We start from the raw sequence: 20,004 nt of genomic DNA, 5'->3' as shown, positions 1-20,004 counted from the left end.
AGGAAGAGGAAGTGTCTGTCACTGCTTCTTATTGCTCTGCTGTCTCTGGCAATTCTGTAGACATTGAAGATAGGGTTTATCAAATAGAAGGAGTTGATATACTAGTAATATTGCAAATTCTTGTTTTTCTCTTAGCAGAAATTAAATTCCTTAATGCTTTTATTTTAATAAAATCAGTGGTAATCACCTCTGAGTTAAGTGAATCAGATCATTACCTCTTAAGGTGTAATAGAAACGTTTTTTATGAGTGACACCTTTGAGGATTCAGTGTATAATTCCTAATATGTAATAAAAATAAGAGGACCTTAGCTGCCACATTTGAGGTTAAATCTCCTTGCATAAAAGACCCTGTGTTGATCTGGTCCTCTTCTACTGAAACATTTCTATTAACATTACCATTCAGGATGATTTTAGAAAATTAAAGACAGAAATCACTTTTTTGTTTTCTACATTGGCCAACATGTAAGCTGAACCCTAAATTTTTAAGTGTTTTCCACTTCGTAGTTTCAGAGTGTTTTATAAATACAAGCGCTTTTTTAGAGGAAATGTTTTTTTTGTTGTTCAAGTGAGTGGCATAAATATTTTATATTCTTGGATCCTGTAAAATACCCTAAGTTCTAGATACGTGGTAATAGTCTTCTTAACCCTCTAAAAAGAATCTATTTATACAGCATATGCTATTTTATACAGATAAATACTGGTACATAGCTGGCAACATTAAAATGTATTATTCATGTGGTATTGCCAAAGGAAACATTGGTACTGTATCTTCCTGCATTTAGGTAACCAAAAATCAATCCATAACGTAAAATTTTAATGGGTTTTTATATAAAGCATATTTACCAATGTGTTTACAAAAGTGAGGGGCAAAGTTAGGAGTTAAAATGAATTCTCAGGCAGTAGCCTGGTAGGTGTAGACAAACATTTTGGTACAAACTGGAATAAAGTAGTACACAGCAGAAAAATAGTTTAGTAGATATTCTAGTGTCCTGCATAGGCAATAAAGTTAAAATAATTACTTCACTAATTGTTAGCACAGAATAAGCAATTCCATCTATGTTGGAATTTATATCTTTTTCTTCATCATTCACAAGGACTGCATTAGAAACCAATTCAGTATGTAATTATCACTGTACAACCTTAAGTCATGTGTTCTTTTTGAAGACTATGACTAATATTAAATCAGTAGCACTTTGATCTGTAAATTATCAAAGTAATAAATTTACATTTTGAACATTGGGGGGAATCTACCTCTCCCTCAAGTAAACTGAATTTCTGTGGCATGTTGTATTTGTTATAGGGGGAAAAAAGGTGAGATGTGAAGATCTTATTCCTTTTTTTTTTTTTTTTAAGATTTTATTTATTTATTTGACAGAGAGAGATCACAAACAGGCAGAGAGGCAGGCAGAAAGAGAGAGGAAGGGAAGCAGGCTCCCTGCTGAGCAGAGAGCCCCACTCGGGACTCGATCCCAAGACCCTGAGATCATGACCTGAACCGAAGGCAGCGGCTTAACCCACTGAGCCACCCAGGTGTCCTGAAGATCTTATTCTTAAAATAATATTTTGTGGTGTTCTGTCACTAGAGTCTGGTATCATCTTCGTAGCTACCTCAGACTTGTATATCTTTGTTAATAGTTGGGCTTTCTACCCATATTGCTGGTATTTTAAACACAAGATACTGGGGTGCCTGGGTGGCTCAGTTCTTTAAGAATCTGCCTTCGGCTCAGGTCATGATCCCAGGCCCCTGGGATTGAGCCCCATCAGTCTCCCTCCTCAGCAGGGAATCTGCTTTTCTCTCTGCCCCTCCAACCCGTGTGTGCGCGCGCACGCGCACGGTGGTGGGTATGCTCTTTCTTTCTCAGACTCTTAAAACCATATAAGATACTTTTTGGACACTTGGGGTGGGGGTGGGGTTTTTATTTTTCATTGATTACATTACAACATTGTGGCAAACTTTCCATTGAAAATCACTTCCGATTCTAAACTGTCAAATGACAACTGTATTTGTAGAATGAAGACTGTTCGTAATTTGATGCTGCTCGTCCTTAATGAGTTTATTAGCCAATTTCCAAAAAATATTATTAGGAAGTTCAGTTTGTTATTGATATTTAGGAGAATACCTATAGAGTGGGCTTGTTAGTTTTTACCTTAGGAAAATTGAAAAGGGCTATTCTTTAATATCAAAAATAGTACTTGTCAAAGTTCTTGTGAATGGAAATGTTTTAAGTAATTTTCTTCTCTGTTTTAGTCTCAGAGTTTCAAACAGATTTTAAAGTGTTTGGGTTTATTTCTTTTTTTTCAACCCCTTGCTATCAGACAAGAAGGGGAAAAAAAGAATTCTTTTGGTTAGGGCGTATCTAAATTCAGAGATAACAAATAGATTTCATCTTTCTTGCCAATTAAGAGTGCTTGGTATCCTAGAACACTGTCATGAGAAAGCTTATGGATCAAGTTCAGGATCACGGGGAGAGACTGCTAGGATTCTTTGTCCATCAAGGGTGACTAAGGAGGAAGCACTGTAAATTTGCCCCTTGATTTCCTTTCCTTTACGTTAGTTTTCAACATTAGGGTTTGTTTTGGCTAGCCACTGTCCATTGTTAAAACAATTTGTGAATAAACTGTCATTAAATGAACACTGTGTTAATTGTACTAATCAGTTTTTGTCTTTGAATTGCTTTTACAGTATTTGACTTCCATTATACTTTGTTTTCTTGAAGACTTAGGATTTGAAAGAAGCCATGGGAGGTGTATGGTTCCTTACACATAAGAGTGACAGGAAGTAATGAGGTTTGAGGCAAGTTTAATTAGGAAAAGTAGTGTATAACTTACGTTACGAATAGTAGTAGCTAAGGTTTATTGGAGTAGCCCAGTCAAGATATGGTAAATGGGCATTTGGTGCTGTGGTAGCTTTGGCAATGAATGAAATGAACTTACAAAACCAAGAGATTTAGCTGGATAGGAAGGTGACCCTCATGGAGGAATGAAAGTTGGAAATTTGATATGCAGGTTAACTAACTTTACCTCTTATTAAAAAGATGGTGGGGGGGCATTTTTATAGTTCAGGAATGATCCGGAGATTGTATTTAATCTCTTAAGGTTCTTTCCTGATTTGGGCTAGAACTAGAACTGCAGCCAACATTAAACCAGATAATTAGACTTTTCTTATTGAGAGAAAGAGAGAGAGGTGGTGGGGGGGAGTGGGGAGGTGGGGCGGGGAGGGAGAGAGAAAATCTTTAGCAGGCTCCATGCCCAGCAGGAAGCCCACCCAGAGCCAGACCTGGGGCTCAGTTTCACAACCTTGGAAATCATGACCTGAGGTGAAATCAAAAGTCAAATGCTTGAGCGACTAAGCCAACCAGGCACCCAGATAATTAGACTTTTTTTAAAAAAAAAAAGTCTCTACATCTTGTACTGATTTTATCAAGGTTAGGGAACTGTAAAATCCCTTCTTTCTAAAAGAGAAATAATTGGATAATACTTGGTCACAGTGGTTGGCTTGAATGGCTTATTTTTAGACCATATAAAATAAAAGTAAAATATCATTGCTAACTTTGGTCTTAATTATAATGATATAATTAAGTGTTAACTCCTTTCTAACCCTGCTGTGGTTAGATGTTTTCTGTCATTATTGACTTTTTTTTTCTTTTTTGAAGATTTATTTAATTTCGAGAGAGAGAACAGGAGGAAGGACAGAGGCAGAGGAAGAGGGAGTGTCTCAAGCAGATGCAGACATTGAGCTTGGAGCCTGAGGAGAGGCTCCATCTCACAGCCCTGAGATCAGGGCCTGAGCAGAAACCAAGAGCTGAACAAGCTTAACCAATTGTGCCACGCAGGCATCCTGACATGTTTCAGTAGACTGTTAGAGTTCACTTACAGCCATTTAAAATTTTTGGTAGTGAGTATGTGTATCCTGATGAGGTGGGGCTACAGTCAGTGTGACTGTTTCTGCTTTCTTAGAAAAGAATTTTATGGAAGATTATGAAATACTTTGATTATAGAATATACCAGGTGCCATATACTCCTCTAATATTTAAGGAATGTTAAAATGTTGTCATGTGTTTCCATGAAATTTTTTGTTTTTATTTTTATTGTATTTTTTAAGGGTTTTGTTTGTTTGTTTGTTTGTTTTTTAAGTAATTTCTGTGCCCGGCATGGGGCTCGAACTCATCACCCCAAGATCGAGTTGCACGCTCTACCATATGAGCTATCCAGGAGCCCCAGACTTTTGTATTTAAAGATGAATCACACATTACATTATAAGTAAAGCTAAAATCCAACTTCTTCATTCCCATTCCCAGAGGTGATAAGAACCTTGGTCCTAACTTGGTTGAGTATCAGTTCCGCGCATATTTTTATACTTTACTATTACTACTTATGTATTGGCTACAGTCCTTATTGTATGTTTATGCTTTTTTAGTTTTCTTAGAACTTTTCCATTTCGTGTTGTTGAGATTTAGTCATGTTGATACATATAATACTTATTAATAAGCAATATTCCTTTAAATTCTTTTACTACTTGTGTGTATCTCAAACAACTTATTTCTTAGTTTATTTTCCTACTTTAGCAAATTAGATTGTAACTTTTAGCTTTTACAAACTATTGCAGTGAATCTCTTTCTTCATGCAGATGTGCAAGTGTTCTCAGAAATAGAATTTCATGATGGTTGGGTATTCACATTTTTCTGTCTAGCCAAGTATTTCCAAATTAGCCTTCAGAAGCAGGTGTGCCAGGTTTTATTACTGGCAGTGTATGAATTGCTGTTCTCCACATCTTAAAAAACTTGTGTTTTCCAGTCTGGGTTTGAAATAGCTTCCTAATATCTGACCGAATACTAATATTTTAACCAAAATCTAACAAGGTATGGTGTATTTTTGAATATTGATTGGCCATTTGGATTTCTCACATGAATTTTATATTGTTTTATTAGATTGTCTATTTTTTTAATCTCTTTGTTGGAGTTCTAGTTTATATTCTGATATTTAAACTTCAGTTATGTGTGTTACAGATAATCTTCTACCAAATAGTGGCTTGTCTTTAGCTTTATTAAATCTTTTGTTGTATGTTGAAATTTAGCTGAGACGTTTTTTGTGTCTTAAGGAATCCTTTCAAAGATATTTTTCTTTCAGTTTGGCTTTTCAGATTTAGGAATTCTGAAATTATGGAATTATATGATGATGAGGGGAACTAGTTTTACCTTCTTCTGTGTAAAGAGCTGGCCATTCAACTATCCATTGAATAGTTCAGTTTTCCCCACTGATAATGGATGTCATCCCTTTTATATATCCAGTTGTGAGTTTTGGGGCCTTGTATTTTGTCTCACTGGTCTTTTTGTCTTTCTAGATACTGCTTTAATTGTTATGGCTTTACAGTAAGTCTGTAGTTGCCAGTTTCCATCATATTTTCTTTAGAATTTCGCTACTGCTAGTCTTTGTTTCCTTGTGAATTTTTTGATCTTTTTATCTGTTTCCATTAAAAACCCTGTAGGGAATCTGGTTGGGACTTACTTGAATTTATACACATGTGAAGATTGTCATCTTTAAAAAAATTGTGTCTCATTTTTATAAGTCTTTATGTTTTCAGGTTTTATTATTTCTCTAAAGATCTTGTATGTATCAAGTTAGCATAAGTTGGTGCTGTGAATAGTGCTTTTTATAAAAATGAATATTTTCCACTTGTTAGCACATACCAACACTTTGATAGTCTTGACAGTTTTGCTGAATTCTTTGCTTCAATAATTTGTAGTGTCTTTTGGATTTTCTGTGTCAGTAATCTTCATTATTTATATATGTTTTATGTTGAAATATTTCTCTATCTCCTGAGAAATTTCTGTCTCCTGAGAATATTTCTCTGTCTCCTCTGAAATTGCCACAAGATTGAGATACTAGAAGGCAGTTTCAGCTAGTTAATTTGGGAAATATCTATATGTGAAGTTTTGTCCATGTGTTTCCTGTAATTTGACTTACATACATATATACATACGTTAAGTCTTGGGTTTTTCTTGGCAGTAGACTAGGCGACATAAGGGCCTTTAGATGTTAAAACCATCCCATTCCCATTGGGTATAAATGTTGCTGCTACTCTCGAATTTCACTCAGTTTATTTCCTTTTAGGAGACGCAGGTCAGAATGGAGATGGGCTGCAGACCGAGCAGCTATTGTCAGCCGCTGGAACTGGCTTCAGGCTCATGTTTCTGACTTGGAATATCGAATTCGGCAGCAAACGGATATTTACAAACAGATACGTGCTAATAAGGTAAGAGATAAATGTCTGGTCTTTTTCAGCCCTACTAAAAATTACAATTATCCTTTTTTCCCCATCCCTCAAGAACTCATAACTGGGTCAAAGAGAAGAGTTTAATATGATCTGATAGAGTGTTTAGTTTATTTAAGGGCCTCATGTTTAAAATAGAGCAGACCACACTATTAAAATGTAATGTTAAATTGAACATGTGTTTATAACGAAACAGTTCTGTATTTGGGCTAATAGGAAGCATAAAAAAGAGTATATAAATGTAAGCCATTGATGTAACTCATTATTTGTTGTATTTATGGGAAAGCAGTGATGGCTAAGGATATCCTCTTGCTTTTCTACTTAGATGCATTTCTATTTTACCACTAAGTGTCCCTTGCTTTCTTAAGGAAAATTAGGATTTTCCCTGAAAGACTGTTCCAGTGAAATTACACATTGGTGTTTGGATTTTGTGTCCTCCAGTCTGCAGAGTCCTGATTCTTACCAAAGAAGTTTTATCTTTGATAGTGACACTGTGGTAGTTTTTCTTCTTAAAAATCACCTTAGAAAAGAGTCCCTTACTCAGTTTGGGTTTGACTGAGGGGTAAATGTGCATGGAAAAGACAGCCATTCAGCAGATAGGTTAGTGCCTACCGACTGTTCTCTTTAGAGGGGTGTGTGGTAAAATAAAAATCCTGCTTTTGTGGCGCTTACATTCTTTCAAGATTTTTTTTCTTGAAAAAAAATTATTAGCTAGATGAAGAGTCTGTTGCTCTTAAAAATACATGTCACAACACTTTTTTGTCTTGCCTTAATGCTGATCAAAGCCTTCAGAAAATTGCTGTACAGTGTGTACTGTGTATGCATTAAATTAATTAGTAAGCCAAAAGTTTAAAAGGATGACCAACTGACAAGATAAAATGAGAGTTTGAAGTTCTGTAGCCCCCCGTATATATCATCTAAGCTTTTATTCCAGAAATTCCACTGGAGTGCTCTTGTAGTTGTTCTTTTTGGGAAAACTTTTTTTTTTTCCCCCAAAGATTTTTATTTATTTGACAGAGATCACAAGTAGGCAGAAAGAGAGGGGGAAGCAGGCTCCCCGAGGAGCAGAGAGCCTGATGCGGGGCTCAATCCCAGCATCCTGGGACCATGATCTGAGCCGAAGGCAGAGGCTTTAACCCACTGAGACACCCAGCTGCCCCGGGAAAACATTTTAGTTGGGTACCTTATATTACCTTTCTTGGTGACTGTTTTAATTCTGCCATTTATTAAAATCATAAAGCATACCATAATAAACATCTTTAGCTAAGTCATATGGATACTTGTATGTTCTGGATACCTACTTCAGAGACGTATTTTGGCAGCAGGCTCAGTTTATAGCCTCACTAGTTGTGAGTGGGATTTCTTTCCCCGTAAGTTTTTTTTTTTTAAGTAATCTCTACACCCAGTGTGGGGCTTGAACTCACAACCCAGAGTTCAAGAGTCACATACTCCACTAACTGAGCTAGCCAGGCACCGGAGAAGATACTCTTTTTTTTTTTTTTAAGATTTTACTTATTTATTTGACAGAGAGGGAACACAAGCTGAAGGGAGTAGGAGAGGGAGAAGCAGATTCACGGTGGAGCAGAGCTCGATCCCAGGACCCTGGGATCATGACCTGAGCTGAAGGCAGATGCTTAATGACTGAGCCACCCAAGTGCCCCCAGAGAAGATAGCCTTAATTCACTTTTGGTTCCTGTTTTATTCTTTGGCTCATAACTCAGCAGTAATGACAGCAGTTTGGGGAAACTTTGAAAAGTCTTAGGTATTTCTAAGTATCTGGAACGTGCTTATCTGGGAGTTTTGTGCATATATTGACTCTTCAGGAGTTTTATTTTTCAGAAAATTATGTATTAAAGAAATGTCAGGCTTGGGTTTAATAATCTTTTGTTCTAGTCCTGTCTCTGCTACCATAGAGCTATGTAAGCTTGGGAAGAAAAGTCACTGAACCTTCCTGAGCCTCCGTTTTCATGGTCGATAAAATAAGGCATTCAAGATTGTAATATATTGTCTTGGTCTACAGTCTGGATACACAATATCTGTTACAGAATTCTGATTGGAAGAATAAAAGTTGAATGCTAATCCTAATAAGTAGTATGTTGAAAACTGACAACTTTATTTAATATTTGTATTTATACAATGTCTGTTTAAAATAAACGTATTAGTTTCTTGGGGCACTTTCTTGGGTAACAGCACAAATTGAGTGATAAAACAACAGAGATTTGTTTTCTTATAGTTCTGAAGGCTAGAATTCTAAAATCAGCATAGAGGGAAGGCAACACCCCCTTTGAAGATTCTAGGGAAGAATCTTTACTTGCTGCTTCTAAGTTTCTGGTGGTTGCTGGTAGTCCTTGGTGTTCCTCCTTTAAAAGCATCATTTCTTTTTCTGCCTCTGTCCTCACTTGGGCATCTTGTCTCTGTGTGTCTGTGCCTATATTTCCCTCTTAAACGAACATTAGTCATATTGGGATTTAGGGCCCACAGTAGGGCTCATTTTAACTCAGTGTTCTCTGCAAAGACCCTAATTCCAAGTAAGGATCCATTTATAGGTTTTAGGTTGCATAAATTTTGGAGGGATACTGTTCAAGCCTGTATAACACGTAAGCAATAAAATATATCCCAAAGGTAAATTAATGTGTATTTGGTCTCCTGAAGTCTTTGAGCATTTACTGTGTGCCAGGCGCTGTGCTAAGCGTTTTACTATTACTTACAAAACTAAAGGTTAACCATTGGAGCGTCAAAGAAGAAAGCAGTTTGTTCGTGGTCAAGTAAACATGTGAGCACAGAGCTGAGAACAGGCATTTGACTGTTGCTCAAGTTAGTTGCTTCCAAGAGCTTGCCTACTTTTTGAGTTACTAAGATTTTTAACTGCCTGTGTTTTGGTAAAGTGGATTGATATTCCCATTTCCTATCCTCCAAGATTTGTTAGGATTGCCTGGGTAGTACATGCCTTTTCATGAGATGAATCCAGACTTGGTGATAAACTGTAGAGCTATAACGTGTCTTAGATTGGGGAATAAGAGACTGAAGCTTTCTTTTTCTTTTTAAGGATTTACTCTCTAGCATGTTAACTTTAATTTTCTGAAAGTGACATATTCCAAAAAGAAAATAAAATATTTTGAGAAGTACCACTAGTTGATTACCAGTTTATTTCCTGTCAGAAATTAAGTATTAACATCCAGGTTGAGAGAATCTTGAGAGTTTCTTTTGGGAGTAATGACTCCTCTTGCTTTTTGGAGAAAAAGGATACAGTGTTTAGGAGTTCCTATTTTAATTTTCATGATCATTGAGCTTATTTTTTTTTTAAAGATGCTCCCTTATAGAATGAGAAAGGAGAACAATATATGTACCTGGAATGTGTACATAAACAAGTATGTTCATGTATTCTTGTTTAGTGCACAGAGCAAATCTTAGAGCTTACATGTTTGTAAGAGGCAGAGCTAAATTTGAACTCACAGCTATTTATCTGACTCCAGAGCATTTTCTAACACTCTGCTGTTCTGTTCTTTTGTCTTTATTATATGTCTTGAGCATGTTTATTGATATTTCATACTTGCTAAATAAAACTGAGAGGGAAAGCACAGGGACCACATGGGTTTTGTTGTTAAAGGAGACTTCTTAACACAGTCTTCAACATCCATGTCTAATACAAAACATACCATTTTTCTTTTATTTCTTCTGACTGATCTGTGAAATTACATAGCAATTACTGACTGAGGATGGACATATTGTTGGGAATGAGAGGTGGAAGATCCTTGAAGTTTCTGGATAGGAAGGGAACTGAAGGGAATGGTAGAAGCCTAGGAATACACCTTTGTCTTCAAAAGTGATGTAAAGCAGTTGACATTCCCATCTTAGAGGGTTATAAGGCATTGTGGACAGCTATATCTTGTCTAGGTGGCCCAGCATGGTTCATATGGAACTGATGTGCAGGAGACCGCTGATTTATCTTAAGATGGATAAGGAAGATTGACCTACTCAGAATGAAAAGGGGAGGGAGTGTGTGAATTTGCATCTTAATTTTGTGTTATAAATTAAGAGGTGATTTTTTTATCTTGTACTTTGGTTCCATATATTACATGAAATTGTTGAAATAGCAGCAATTAAGTCTACAGCTTAAGCTTTTTCTGTTCTTTTTTGCTTGCTTGCTTTTGCCCTGTTTTATAATCAGGCTTAGTATAATTCCTTCTACCAATTCTTCCTTTTTTAGTTTTGGTTCATACTATTTTTTTCTTCCTTTTTTTGACTTCTGGAGGACAGCTTTATGTTTCCACAGAGGAATAATGTATAAGGATATATTATGACTGCATGCAGCTATGATCCATCCCAATTCCTTGGATCCTTTTATAGAATTTTTCTAGGCCTAAGGGCCTGGACATGATCCTGGTTTTGACTTGAGCAGTGGTGAAGAATGGGGAGACTCTCCCAGTCTTTGTATCTTAGCCTCTGCTAGTATGCAGTCTATTTTAGAGTGTAGTAATAGCCCTGAGATGCCCACTCCCATTTAATCCTTGCATTGTCCTTTCTTCTTTAGCATTTTACACCTTTAGCATTTTACACCTTCTTATGTAAATAAAATTTATTTACTCAAATTGTTTATTATCTGTCTTCCCCAGGATTGGAATGTAAGCACTTTCAGGGATGGGTTCGGATGAGGATTACCAGGGTGGAAGGATCTGTCTCTCCTTTCCTGTATTCCCAGCCCCTAAAACAATGTCAATAAGTGGATAATTGACGGCTTGATCTGAGTGAATGAAAGAACATGAGGAGTTTGACCCAGTGTTTAGCCCTAGTTCTGCCATGGATTGGCCTGTTGACATCACCTTCAACCTCCATCCTCTCTGGGTCTGTAAAATGACTTGGAATAAGTGGTCCCTACCAGGGCTTTTTAACTCTCAGGAGAGTGCCCTTGTTGTCTTTCAGAGAGGTGTTTATTTTAAGAGATTATTCAGTGGCTTAAGGAGAAAGTTTTCTCTCTGGAAAATAGTGACTCTACACTTAGAGTAGAGTCTGACTTATCTTCTAACCTAAAAAAAAATTGAGGGAGTAACTTTATACCTGGTAATTGGCTTATTTAGGCTTCTAAATTAGGCTGTAATTAATATAAACTTAATATACCTATTCAAGGAAAAAAAAAATTTTAACCTAAAACTCAAAAAAACAATTGCTACACATTTCCTTTCTTGGTATATGATTCTGCTAGGGAATATGGGGGATTCAAATATATTTGTATTTTGTCTAAGTCTTTAGAGGGCTTAACATAAGTTAATAAACAAATGGAGGCGATAATAAATAAATTGGCCCCAAGGTTCTGCTCTGGAAATGAAATTCAAATATACAGAATGTAGGACAATAATCCCAATGCTTCAGAAACTCTGGTAATGTAGATAAAACAAGTAGGGCCCAGTTAACCGGGGGCATTTTCTTGAAAGGAGATGGGACTTGGATTTGACAAGCTCTTTGAAAGGATGAGTGACATTTTGGATAAAAATATTTTTAAAGGGCAGAATCAGTATGAACAAAGGAAGTAAGAGTATTGCAACTTTTAATTGCATTTATTTATCTAGTAACTATATTGTAATAACCTCCCTCTCAGTGGTAACAAACTCATACACATGCAGACATTTTCTAGGAGTTAATGAGACCAGTGTAACTGTAACCAGGGCTCTTAAGCAGGGAAGATGTTGAATGTACTATTTTAAGAAGGGAATAGTGTGCAGGATAACTGGTTTTTGCGAATAGTTTTTACTTTGACATGGTACAGTTTATGAAGTCTGTTTTGTGCTGTTATTGAGAGAGGAAAATTTTTTTCAGCAGTTTTTTTTAGCCAGAGAAACTTCATTGTGAGGCTAGGGCAAACCTTTCTAAATGGTCTTTCCCCTCTTTCTGAGGAGTTTCCAGTTCATTTTCTACATAGGCTAGTCATACTCTTATTCCAGGATAGGTAAGTGTTGTTTCTCTTGCTTGGGGTGTAACTCTTTTTTAACTCTTTTTTTTTTTTTTTCTTCATGTTTAGGGGGAAACAGGTAGAATTCCATTGTTCTTTTTTAAGATCAGCCCCCCCTCCCCCATTTCCTCTCTTGCATTCCCTATTTCATTAGAGATTTTTGAGTTAGAAAGGACCATAGGAATGAATCATCTGGTTCGCTGGCTATTACAAGAGTCTGGGTCATCATAATAGCTATGGAGCTCAAATTGATACAGTCAGAATTTTTAAGTCCTGACATTTATATTTTAGGATGGTCACTGGGGGGATTCTGATGCTGAGTGAAGATTGACGGACGTCTAATAGGTTTCAATTTAGAGCTTGCCTTGGGACTTAGCAGTGGAGCTTTTTTAAAAATGTAGAATACCCAGCCATAACCCCAGGGACTTGGAGTAAATCTGATGTTGAAGCTGGGCAGGTATAGCTTGATAAGTTTTCCTAGGTGATTCTAATACAAAATTACCTTTAAGAGACTTACTAGTCAGATCTTCTTATTTTCTAAATCAGAAAAGGAAAACTAAAGACACAAAGCCCTGGTTACTTTCATCCCAGTCTTTTATGTTATACAGTGTCAAAAGTTGGTTTTGGTTACCTCTGTTTGAGTTCATTGTGAGATTGATGTGTGTGGCTTAGTTCATTGTGAGATTGATGTGTGTGGCTTTTTGTTTGTTTTATACTGTGAGCTCACTTGTGTCTTTACCAAGTTGCACCCTTGCTGACTAGATAGGATTTGTAGAGTTGTTTTAAGTTCCTTTTTACATTTTTTAATTCCTGGGATAACTGTAAGATCCAGCTTTGAAATTGTGAAGCAGGAACCTAATCTGGAGTGTTATTTATGCTTATGAGAAACAGGTGCCTTTGGAACAGCTTTGTTTGTTTTAAGTTCTTGGTTTGTAATATATTGTAGGGAGTGCACTGTTCCACCTTTGTAACAGGTAAAATTTTGGTTGCTTAAATACAGATGGCTTATCACTGACATTTGTAGCACTTAACATTATATTCGTAGCACTTAAGGTAATCTTTAAGCCACATCTGTGATCAAGTTACGTAGAAAAATTGCATTGCTGTTGTTATCACAGTATAGTCTAGTTACTAATACAGTATAAAGTACCAGACTCTACTAAAGATTCCAGACTAAAAGATGCTAAAGGGAACAAGCTTATGTAGGTCATAGCATTTGAGTGGGAAAAGGGGGAAACTATGGTATTCTTTATGTTGAAATAACTCTTGGGAAAGCAAAACTGCTGATAGTGTTGATTTTGTTTGAGAACCATAGGAAAAGGGAAAGGGGCTTTGGTAGACCAGTCCCCTGCCCCTGACTCTTGTGATACTAACTTGTAAATTAAATTTGTGCTTTATGGTAGCACTCACTGATGCTGCTCTTCTGTCTTGCAGGGGTTGATAGTTCTTGGAGAGGCACCTCCCCCGGAACATGCAACAACAGACTTATTTCTTCCACTTAGTTCTGAAGTGAAGACAGATCATGGGAATGATAAATTGGTAAGTATAAAAGACAGGAAAGGGGGAATGAGGGAGAATTCTGGCATTTGCTTCAGTACACAGTTATTCTCTGTAACAAGGATCCTGGCATTTTTTTCTTTTTTAAAGATTTTATTTATTTATTTGACAGACGGATCTCAAGTGAGCAGGGAGGCAGACAGAGAGAGAGAGGAGGAATAAGGCTCTCCGAGGAGCAGAGAGCCCGAGGCGGGACTCAATCCCAGGACCCTGGGATCGTGACCTGAGCCGAAGGCAGAGGCTTTAACCCACTGAGCCACCCAGGCGCCCAAGGATCCTGGCATTTTTTGAAGGAAGGGAACTGTATCCCCTTTTTATCACTTTTGGCATTTGAAGGCCTGAATTCCTAAGTAGAGTGGCACAGGGCCCCTCCTGCAGCTGTATAGTTGACCTTGACTTTAAAAGCAGCTCCTGACTCAAAGACAACAGCCAGAGCAAGTGTGGGCATTGTGGGGTATTACTGAGAATCAGGAGACCATGTTGCTCTGACACCTTCACAAGTTTAAAACAGCCTTTCTGGGCCACTACAAAATGAAAAGGTTGGACTAGAGGTTTAACTCACAAAGATGTTGAAAGCTCTCTCGGAGTTACCTTTTTATTTCTGTCATGAGGGTAAAGCTGTCATTTTCTATAAGTCTCTGTATCCTTAGAGCCTAGCCCATATCTTCCTCTTCCATGTTTCCTTCTCTTCTTCTATTTCCTCAGAACCCAAATTAATTTTTTTAGCTTCTCAGCCCCAAGAGTGCTTTTTTATTTGTTTCAGGTTCCCCCCGCCCCCAGAAGCTCATTGGCTTTTATGAATATTAATATTTCTTGATTTAAGTCATTTGTTAGAAATTCCAGAGTCCCATGACAGCGGTTTATTTGGGAGGCTGGAGTGCCAGGTCTTGGTTTGCATCTGCAAATCAACAAAACTTGTTATCCTTTGTTATCATTTTAAGCAAGAATTCATGTGATATGGTGGAAACTAGCTTTCCTAATGACAGAACTTAAAGCCAGGGATAAATGTGAAGAAATTAAGAAGTTAATGGTTCTTAACTGGAAAATGGTTTTAAAGAAATTAAAGAGTAGAATGCCAGATTTTGCTAGTATTCAAGTCCACAGTGTGAGTTTATTATAAACTATCTATAGAATTTTTGTTTACAAATGATTTGTGAAACTGTTTGTGTTTGCTATAGCCACGAAAAAAGTTGTTAAAAGTGAGAGAACATGGGTAAGGTCACCTGGTGCTTGGTGATATGAGGTACAGGAAACAGATCTGAGGCATATGTGATTGAGAGTGAGTTTTATAAAGATACTTATATATTTGTATATTTAGGAATTCCAAAAAATTTTTGGACCGTCTCTTGTGAGGTTTTTCTCACCTCAGTGCTTGTGAAGGATAGTACATGACAGTCTCTCATTGTGTTTCTGATGCTCATTGTGTTTACACATGTTCACATATGGTCATGCAACCCTTAGGGATTTGTCCCTTTTCCTACCCACTATTCACTTGCATGAGTATGCTTAGTATTAGATTGTATGATTCTTGAAGGTCAAGGTCATCTTCCTCGTACCTGATATGTCAACTGCCAAGCAAGCAAGAGTTTTTCACTGTAGGAAGGCCTTTTAAAGTTCCTGGTTTGTAATATATTGTAGGGACTAGAATGTTCACCTTTGTTCATGTAGTAGTTTTGGTTGCTCAGATACAGTTGGCTTACTTAGAATTACATTTGTAGCACTTAAGGTAATCCTTAAACTACATCTTTAATTTTGCCTTTTTGTTATCCAGCTTTTCTGAAAAGTGACTTATACCTCTTCAGTTTTGCTTTAAAAAATCTTAAGTCACACTTGACACAGGGGCAGCTGTAAATTTTCATACTCATATTTAACCAGCCTATTTTCCATTTCTATTTTGCTTATTAATTTTTTTTCTAAAATGGAAGTATTTATTGCCCCCCCCTTTTTTACTTCTCCCTCTCAAAAAACATTTGAAGACTGTGGCTTAAGAATAATTATGTCAAAGATGTTTGTTTTGTTGTGTTGTTCATTTTTGTATCTTCACTTCTGAAACTCACAAAAAAGCCAAAGGGGATTTTTTTTAACCTATCAAGATACAGTTTCAAGAAGTTTAACACAATTTTCAAAGATATACATTGTGACTTACTGTAAAGGTGAGAATGATAAGTGCTGAAATGAGATTACTCAATAGCCTCCAAAACTTATAATATCCTATAAGAATAATAAAGCCATTACCTTCGGGGTTATGTTTTCAACTAGACACAGAACAGTTTTAACTCCTCAGTGTTCTAAAAATAAACATCCAGCTTGAGGTATCTGAGTCTTAATCAGGTATAAATAGTAAGTAAAACAAAGTTAAGTAATTTATTGAGAGTTATATCATCCTAGGAAGGCTTGTTAAGATGAAGTCAAGTTCTACACTGAAAGGACGCATAATCATCTTTTTGCCTTATTTACAAACTGAATGAGTGTTTCTTGACTGAACCTATATATATCTGCTTTGGTTATGAGCACAATACAGACATGGCAGAAACTGAATTATTTTAGAGACTGGATACATGGGTGGGCCTTTTTAGAGCTATGGAGATAGCAGGAAATGTTCCCTGAGATGGAGTGGGTTTTGTTTTTGTTTTGTTTTGTTTGTTTGTTTTAAAGAGTTTATTTATTTATTTGACAGAGATCACAAGTAGGCAGAGAGGCAGGCAGAGAAAGAGAAGAGGAAGCAGGCTCCCCGAGGAGCAGAGTCTGATGCGCGGCTCTATCCCAAGACCCTGGGATCGTGACCTGAGCCAAAGGCAGAGGCTCTGCACCCCGAGTGGGTTTTGTTTTTAAACCACAGAGTGGTGGGGGAGAAGAAGGGAGAAACTCCTAGAAAAAAGCCCCTTTAAAAAAACAAACTTCAGGGGCGCCTGGGTGGCTCAGTGGGTTAAAGCCTCTGCCTTCGGCTCAGGTCATGATCCCAGTGTCCTGGGATCGAGCCCCACATCGGGCTGTCTGCTCCGCGGAGAGCCTGCTTCCTCCTCTCTCTCTCTCTGCCTGCCTCTCTGCCTACTTGTGATCTCTGTCTGTCAAATAAATAAATAAAATTAAAAAAAAAAAAATTCAGTCTGACTTCTAACTCAAAGGCAGTTTGAAAGGTAAAAGTAGGTGGAGAGAAACTAAGGGCTTTGCAGGTGCTGATAAAGCCAACTGTTGCACTGATAAATTCAGATATGAAATAAACCTTCTCAACAAAAAGGGTGTGTTCCTGGAAAGAGGAAGTATATAAAGCTGTTGAGAGCTGTTCTCCCATGTTCTAAAACCTGTGCTTTCCTTCTTTCTTCTCCCTCTCCATTCTCCTGAGTAAACAGTAGTCCCCTTTTCTCCATTTAAGAATTAATGAGTGAAAAGTACTGACTTGGAACCTATGCCTTTTACAAGGTGGGAAGAATGCGTTTAAAAATTACCAAAGAAATTCAACAAAATTTCAGACAGAAAACACACTCAGAGATGAGGGCCTTCCTTAGTCCATTTGGTACGGGGTTTTTAGAACTCAGCTAGAGAACCACAATCTCCTTGGCTTTCATATTGTCAGAGGTTGGAGGTCACTGCTGCCAAGAAGCTAGAAATTGAGGGAGGGAATAGTGACAAAGAGGGAGTCATGGTGGAGGTGGAGGTCTTAGTTCCACACTCTGTGTAAATCCCTCTCAGATCTTTGAACCCCTTGGTTGGGGTTCAAAATGGAAAATAGGCTGGTTAAATATAAGTATGAAAATTACAGCATTAGAACCCCAGCTCATTGAACCCCTTGAACTTCACAAAGTTCAATTTGGTTTTGATAGAGCCTAGTAGAAAGCAACAGTTGGCAGGCTGAAAGGAGCAGAGCCCAGAATGTATTCACTGCCCACTGCAGTGAAGACAGAATTTTGGAGTTTGAATTCTGTCGTAACTTGGTAAATACCTAGGTCCTGGGCCTTACACTGAAACCAAGGGCTCATGCTTTGGGATTTAAAGACTTTCCTGGGATTAAGAGGGACTCACCACAGGAGTAAGTTTTCAAAAAATCCAAAATAGGCTCTAATATGTTCCTGTGAAAACATGAAAGTAGTTACACAAAATCAAGGTTCATTTGGTTTCTAACTAAATAGAAATTTGCCTCGTAGAGCAAAAATCAGTGTGCTTCAGGGAAAATTAATTGAATCTAGAATTCATAACATACCATTTACAGTATATTACACAATAACAATTTATTAGACCTATCAGTAAATAGAAAAATGTCTTCTTTAGTTATGAGAAAAAAGTCAGTAGAAACCGATCCTGAAGTGGCTCAGATTGGAATTAGGAAATAATAAAAAGCATCTAATAAAAATATGTTTGAAGATTTATTACCACCACACTAACCAACTGAGCTAACCAGCCACTTGTGTTTGAAAATTTAAAGTAAAGATAGTAAATCTGGGGGAATCTAAGCAGAGAGGTGAAAACTAAAGAAGAATCACATGGAACTTATGGGACACAAATTGGAGAATTGAAAAGTACAGTATCTGAGTAAAAAGGGTACTGTTATACTGAACAGCAGCTTGAAAACTTACAGAAGAGAAGGGATCGCGGGGCAGCTGGGTGGCTTACTTGGTTAAGCGTCTGACTCTTGATTTTGCCTCAGGTCATGATCTCAAGGTCATGAGATTGAGTCCCACATGGGTTCCACACTCAGCACACATTCATTCTGCTTGTCCCTCTCCTTGTGCTCTTTCCCTTGTATGTGTGTTCTCTCACTCTCTTTCTCTCTCTCTCTCTCAAATAAATAAAATCTTTAAAAAGGGTCAGTGCACATAAGTATCCAATTAAAAAATAGACTGAACATAGAACTGCTCAGAAATGACCATAGTCCTGGGGAAACAGTAAGTACGTATCCCTAGAGTCCAGAAGGAGAAGGGATTGAGTGGTACTGGTGGGGAGGGATGGGAGTTATGGAAGTAACGGCTAGATATTTGAATGAAAAAGATAATTTTAGAGATTGAAGAAACTCAGAAAATAGTAAGCAGGAGAAATATAACATGGTGATAATGAAAGATGAAGAAAATCTCACAAGTAGCCAGAGGGTTAAAAGATGCATTCCATATAAGTGAATATTGTTAAGGATAGGTGACTTCTATTCAGAAACAATGGAGGACAGACCACGATGGGGTGAGGTCATTAAAATGGGGGTAGGATTTGCCCCTTCACATTTCATACAGGGCTAAAAAAATTCTTCAAAAATAAAGGTGAAATAAAGTCCTTTTTAGATAAAAGAAAGTTCAGAGGAGTCTGTTGGCAGAATATCTGCACTGAAAAATGTTAAAGAACTTTCTTCAGGTTGAAGGTGAATAATAACAGGTGGAAGCTCAGATCTATAGGGAATAAAAGGACAGGGGCAAGTATACTTAAGTATACTTAATGAACAGTAAGCATAAGAAAGCTGCTGTGGGTATATTAATAATAGCTAAATAGTTTTTAAGACAGTAATACCAGAGATTACTGGTAAGAAAAAGGACATTTTGCATTGATAATGTAATCATTATCATTGAAAATGCATTCATTTCATCAAGGAGGCAGAAGAGTCATGAAGGTGGATGCTTCAATACGTGAAGCATAAGTACACGCACACTAAAGGGATAGGTAAATCCATAATCATATTTAGAAATTTTCACGTTCCTAACTCAGTAATTGATAGAATTACTTTAAAAATGAGGAAGTAAAAGATCCAAACAACACTGCCAGACACCTTGACCTTTTGGACGCGTGTAGAACACTGCTTTTCCCCCACACTTCCCATACCTTCTTGTGTGAAGTGGGAGTAATAATGTAAGTCCTTACTCTGTTATCTCAATTTCCAAACTCCAGAGATCTCTGAGAACCAAAAGTGGTTTTCCTAAGTCCTGCATCAAGGTTATTTGGCAGCAAAATTTGACATGAAGTGGTATTTGTTAAGACTGTTTATATTTTTAATTATCTATACCTTTTGAAGCAGAAGTATTAATGTATTTGATTTTTTAAAAAATTAAGACTATTTTGGAGTGATCAGTTTAAGGCTGATGGCAAAATTGAGCAGAAGACAGAGATTTCTCATCTACCCCCTGCCTGGAATGGCACTCCTGCCTTGGGTAGTCTTCTCCACTAAGGTGGAACATCTGTTACAAGTGATGAGCCTACATTGACATAACCACAGCCACCCAAGGTCCATAGTTTACATTACAGTTCATTCTTGGTGTTC

The 20,004-nt window shown here is 37.2% G+C and overlaps 1 protein-coding gene across 5 annotated transcripts in view; it reads left to right on the top strand.

Moving 5' to 3' along the window:
- Positions 1 to 20,004, top strand: part of KANSL1 (KAT8 regulatory NSL complex subunit 1) — a 182,916-nt gene that overhangs the window by 118,638 nt on the left and 44,274 nt on the right. For all 5 annotated transcript variants that reach the window (XM_032321011.1, XM_032321013.1, XM_032321015.1 and 2 more), the window contains 2 exons: positions 6,112 to 6,253; positions 13,650 to 13,754. In XM_032321011.1, the coding sequence (XP_032176902.1) occupies positions 6,112 to 6,253; positions 13,650 to 13,754 (247 nt within the window). The remainder of the gene's footprint in view (positions 1 to 6,111; positions 6,254 to 13,649; positions 13,755 to 20,004) is intronic.

The sequence above is a fragment of the Mustela erminea genome, chromosome 18, assembly GCF_009829155.1.
Source record: "Mustela erminea isolate mMusErm1 chromosome 18, mMusErm1.Pri, whole genome shotgun sequence".
Lineage (NCBI taxonomy): Eukaryota > Metazoa > Chordata > Mammalia > Carnivora > Mustelidae > Mustela > Mustela erminea.
Note: the sequence above shows the minus strand (reverse complement) of the source record. Positions and strands in the feature narration are given on the sequence as shown.